This window comes from Corvus brachyrhynchos, unplaced genomic scaffold (assembly GCF_000691975.1).
Source record: "Corvus brachyrhynchos isolate BGI_N302 unplaced genomic scaffold, ASM69197v1 scaffold130, whole genome shotgun sequence".
In the NCBI taxonomy this organism is placed as follows: domain Eukaryota; kingdom Metazoa; phylum Chordata; class Aves; order Passeriformes; family Corvidae; genus Corvus; species Corvus brachyrhynchos.
The window spans coordinates 1677632-1682980 of NW_008236193.1; the positions used below are offsets into that span (position 1 = coordinate 1677632).

General features: G+C 43.4%; 1 protein-coding gene across 3 annotated transcripts in view; it reads right to left on the bottom strand.

Moving 5' to 3' along the window:
• Nucleotides 1-1631: 1631 nt before the first annotated feature.
• LOC103620674 (excitatory amino acid transporter 4) overlaps nt 1632-5349 on the bottom strand; it is a 39120-nt gene continuing 35402 nt past the window's right edge. For 2 of the 3 annotated variants that reach the window (XM_017739767.1, XM_017739752.1), the window contains exon 11: nt 1632-3304. In XM_017739767.1, coding sequence (XP_017595256.1) covers nt 3273-3304 — 32 coding nt within the window. In that variant the 3' untranslated portion in view covers nt 1632-3272. Of the gene's footprint in view, nt 3305-3978; nt 4009-5349 lie in introns of all 3 variants that reach the window. The other variant, XM_017739757.1, reaches the window with a different exon arrangement.

Sequence of the window (5349 nt, forward strand, 5' to 3'; positions counted from 1 at the left end):
GCTGCCCAGACAGCTCCAGAATGTCTCTGAGGATGGAGACTCCATAATCTCTCTGATCACCCAGTGCCACTGCTCCGACAGCCTCTCAGTAAAAAAGTGTTTCCTGATGTTCCGAGGGAGCCTCCTGTGTTTCTTTTTGTGCCTATTGCCTCTTGTCCTGTCACCGGACACTACTGAGAAGAGCCTGGCTCTGTCTTCACACCTCCCCTAGGTAGGTATTGCTCTACATTTACGACACCCTCGAGCCTTCCCTTCAGCAGGCAGCAGTGCCGGCTCCGCCAGCCTTTTCTCAGGGCAGATGCCTCAGTCCCTCCATCGTCTCTGCAGTTCTTCGCTGCACTTTCCATGGTGTGTCCGTGGCTCTCGTAGTGGGGAGCTCACAGCTGGACACAGCACCCGGGCCATGGCCTCACCAGTGCTGAGGGGAGGATCCCGTCCCTGAACCTCATCAGGCCAGGACAGGCAACGGCACAGCAGTGGCTCGGGGTCAACTCAGGGTCCGGCAGAGCCCTCAGGTCCTTCTCCACAGAGCTGCTCTTCAGCAGGTTGGCCCCCGGTGTGTCCTGGTGCATGAGGTTATTCCTCCCCAGGTTCAGGACATTGCATTTCTTCTCGTTGAACTTCATGATGTTCCTGTCAGCCCATCTTTCCATCCTGTTGAAAGATTAAATTAAATTTAAAGATTCAAGGGAGCCTTGAGACTTGTCTCAGTGGTATTTGGTGAAAAGACAATAGGCAACGGGCACAAGTTGAAAGACAAGAAATTCTATTTAAACAAAGAAAAGCATTTTTACGATGGGGAAGATGGAGTGCTGGAACAGTGTGTGGAACCTGCATCCTTGGAGATGTTCAAAATCCAACCAAAGTCCTGAGTGGCCTGCGCTAGTTGCTCCTGCTCTGAGCAGATGGGTTTGACTGGGGATCTCCAGAGACCCCTGAGCCAAGCTGGTGGTACCACACAGGAGTCTGCATGGCTAGGAGGACAGGAGGGGTGGACCAGATTGCAGATGCACCCCAAGTGGACTATTCAGCCTTAATGGCCCTGGGCAGCCTCCCTTGGGACCCACACCTCAGACCTGCTCATCACCTGCTGTTGTCTTATGGTCTGAATTCTGAGTCTGTGCTGTTGCCTTTCTTGGGCGCTGTGGGACTGGGGAAACCCTTTCCCCAGCAGCCCTCTTATTTAGCTTGATTCTTGTCCCTTAGGGTACAGAAGACAAGCAAAAGGGATATCAAGGGGAGAACAAACAGCTTTCACTTTGTGCAGATGCCATGCCATTAATGCAATATTTTAGCAAGTAATGGAAATCCATTATTGTTTAAGCCTCAGACCTTTTCCACATAACCTTTTTTGGGGGTGGACTTTCCAGATGGAAGTATGTGCCTATGTGCTGTCTGCTGCAGATGAAGCAAACCTCATGTAGCTTTGTCAGTTTATGGACATATGCCAAAGATGGCATCAAAGAAGAAGCTTTAGGGAAAGGCCTTGTCAAAATCTGAGATTAGTATTTGACCCATGAGGTAGGCACACGGAGATAAGAAAGTATGATACATCATGTGCAAAGTAATGTCTCTGACTTTGGAAGGTCACAGTCCTGAGGAAAAATAACAGAAAAAACATAATGGAAAAGTATTGTGGAAAAAATTCCCTTTATTTTTCAAATATGGAAACTATCTGTATTAACAGTGAAAATCACAGCATGAAGAAAAAGCCATCAGGAATTAACAGAGTCAAATTGCCCAAATGCCATGAACACGCTGTACAGTACTGATTTCCAGTTCTTCTTTGGGCAGAGCAGGAGGACATACAATTACAGGTCAGTTTTCATGGGCAGCTCTGACTCCTCGAACAATGTGCATGTATCACATACATGAAGTGACATGTGGCCTAACTGAAAACCCATATTCTTCCCAGATTTTTCCCTCTCCAAATTAGTATTGAAGAGATGTGTCCTAATCCAAGAACTCCTTGTGTATTTATGCATAGAGATAGCTCTCTGTTTCATCCCCTTTGTAATCATTAGGAAGAGATCTGTTTGCAAATAGGAGAAACTTAGAAAGTTTCTGCAAGTAGAAGCAGCAGGACTGCAGTAAAGACTGCATAAGCTCCCAAATATCTGGTAATTTTAAAAGACAATGGAAAAATTTTAAAATACCTTTCAGTTATCCTGTTTTGAAGGCTGAGTTAGCACAAGGTCAGCACTGGATTTGGAAGGAGTACAAACACTTTAGTATTCTTGACTGAGCTCTGAAAGCTTGCCCCTTGCAGACAGATGCAGTGGGGATGGGGGTCTTTGGGATGTGTACAGACAAGGACAGTGGAGAATTTTCTCTATACATTGAGAAGTTCTCATTTCATCACCAGCAGGTACAAGTCAAAATTGGCATGCATTGAGCTCCTTTCTGGGAAATCTGTCTTTGGAAGACTCATTTCTGGCATGGAGTAGAACAGCCTCAGTTTTTTGTTTTAAGGATGGGGTTAAATGACTAAATCAAGGTGGGCATCGAAATGAAATATGCAGCTTTATACACAGTGAGACTGTAATATTGGCTTTCCTTCTTGGATTAGTAACAAAAAATTTGACTGTGTATACATATGCTTGCACACATGCACTCCTTTCATATATATGGGCATATATATATATGTAAGTATATGCAAATTTCTGACAATACTTTGATGTTCAGGTACTGTAAACAGATAATCCCAATCATAATCTGGTTAATGATATGGGTAAACATCAGAGCTAAAAGCTATCAAGTGAATTCTGAAATTCCCAAAGGAAGACTGGTTTGCATTGTTGGAAAATGAGGCCTCTACTTGTTTGTGCTCTGTTAATCTTGTGTGGAAAGCAGGAAATCACAAATGGCAAGGCTGGGTGTGTACTGCTTTGTGGGAACATCTGCAAACACGTGGATGCAATGGGGTATAAAGAGTCCCTTTTGTGATATGTGGACATGTCTGCTAACAGCAACTGAAAACAGGTTAGACTCCTGCTGACTTTAATAAAAGTATCATTAGGATCCTTCCAGATAGCTTTTAGAAATGATTGGGCTGGAAAGACCCTTTGCAATATCTCTAAGCCAGAAAGCACGTGCATATATTATAAAGCCAGAAGGGACCCTTATGACCATCTAGTATGACATTCTGTGTAACCCAAGCCATAGGACTTCCCAGAATTAATTCCCATTTGAGCTAGAATCCAATCCAGCAATCTTCTGATTCATCCTTCAGTTTGCCCTTTTTATACAGGAAGTCTCTTCAGGATTAGAATTCAATGTTTTCTTGAAAAGTTGGACAAGTAGTCTGGAAAAAAAAAAAGAAAGAAAACCAAGAAACAGTTCAATACGGACAAATTGAAATTACTATACTTCAATAATAATAATCAACTGCACAAACACAGGCTGGGAAATTGCTCGATAGGCAGAAGTTCTGCTTAAAATGATGTAGGAATTATCGTGTATTACCACTGGAGTAGGGTCAATGCTATCATGCTGTTGTTAAAAAATAAAGCACTTCATTGGGTTCTATAAGCAGGTCTGTTCTTTATGAAGGTTTAGACTCATGTCAGCTGAGCGGTGTTATTGATAAGCTAGTGCTGTCTTAGCTCACTGTAGATACAAGCTAATGCAGTGTATCTTAAAACTCTTTGATTAAGATCCAGTCCTTAGATAGAGCCATCTCATCAAAGTAAGAGTCTAACCTCACTAAGAGTTAGGATAAGATGAACAGACTTGAGTTTGCTGTATGTATGCGTCAGGGACAGTTATCCTGATCAGCCGATGCACAGCATGCTAACAACCATGGTAACATGAGTACAAGGTCTAAATCTTAAGGTACAGGAAATATTCTTTCCTCAGTGCTCAGTAATAATAAATCTTCAGTTGGATTGTTGTGTCAAATTTTAGTCATTCCACTTCAAGAAAGATGTGGAATAGCAAGGAGAAAGTCCAGAGGAGAGGAACATGAATGATTATTACCTGTGAGGGTATATACGGGATCTGTTTAGTCTAGAAAGGAGAAGAGCAGACATTATAAAGTATTCAAACATGATAAAAAAAGTGCTACAAAGAGGAGGATAATCATTCGTTATCCAGCTCACTTGCCTCCTGCTAGAGTAGATCTCTTGTCAAAATAAGCAACCTGCCTTCCACAGTCAGCAAACAACTTGCTGCCTTACAGTCTGGAGCCAGCCACTGCTAAACAGAACACACACTTCTAGTTACCCTGTTCTGCTACCAGTCTTACATGAAAGAGAGGCATTTGTGCATTTATCTCAGGTTTCCAATAATATGTCCAGCCCATAAAAATAGAATACTCTGCCTACAAGATGTGGAATGTGGCAGCATCAATATATAACCCTGAAGTTTCTGAACAACTAAAAAGAGCTTCAGGATCTGGCTTTGAACGTCTCAAGAAACGTGTTTGAGGAAGCTTTGTTAGTGCTGGGGAGGGCAGCATGGTGTGAAGTTGTGATTGGCAAAGTCAGCTCCAGCAATGCTTCTGAGGTCTTCTTTCCATCACGTGCACCTCTGAGTGTATGGCTGTGGCTAGGGATGAAAAACATCAGTGTGTAAAGCCAGGATAGAGCGGTGTCAGTGACATAGTGGGTTGTGAATAATGAGCAGACCTCAAGTGAAAGCTGCCCAGTTTAGATAGTTCCTTGGTGGAGCAGGAGGCTGCTCACTGCTGTTCCTGCTCTTAGCCATTGTCAAAAGCAGGACAGCTACACTGCAGCAGCCCCAACACTGTGGATCATTAACATCTTCCTGGCTGAGTATGGACATTCATTTTCTGGATGTTCATGGACCTGGATGTTATGGAGCAAATCCTAGTAGTCCTGTTCACTGGTGTGAGAGATACCACCTGTATTCCTGGCCATGCCAAGGACGGGGGAGAGAGCATGGATGAAGCATGTCCCTACTTCTATCTTTAGCCTCTGAGATGTTATGGATGTAATTTGGGCTTATGTCCAAGTGCGTTAAACAGAAGCTGAATTCCATTTGGTAGGAACTGAAAAATATATCCTGAATTTTTAACTTTGGGGTCTGGCAAACTTGTGCAAGCGCTAAGAAGAGGTTTGGCTCTGCCTATAAAAGATAAGGAGCTGTAGAAAGACAGAGGTATTTGAAAGCACATTCTAGAGCAATGTGACTGAGGGGAAGTCACTTCTGAAAATAGGCACAGATGAGCACAGGAACCATTTTCTTCGGAATCTTGTGATGAGGAGTGAAACTGTTTCCTGAGCAAATCTGGCATGGCAGGGAGTCATTCCTGGCATGTATGTACCACTTGGCTGCTCATGTGGGCAAATTGTTCTAAACTTTGTGTTTCCCCTCCTGGTTTCAGCA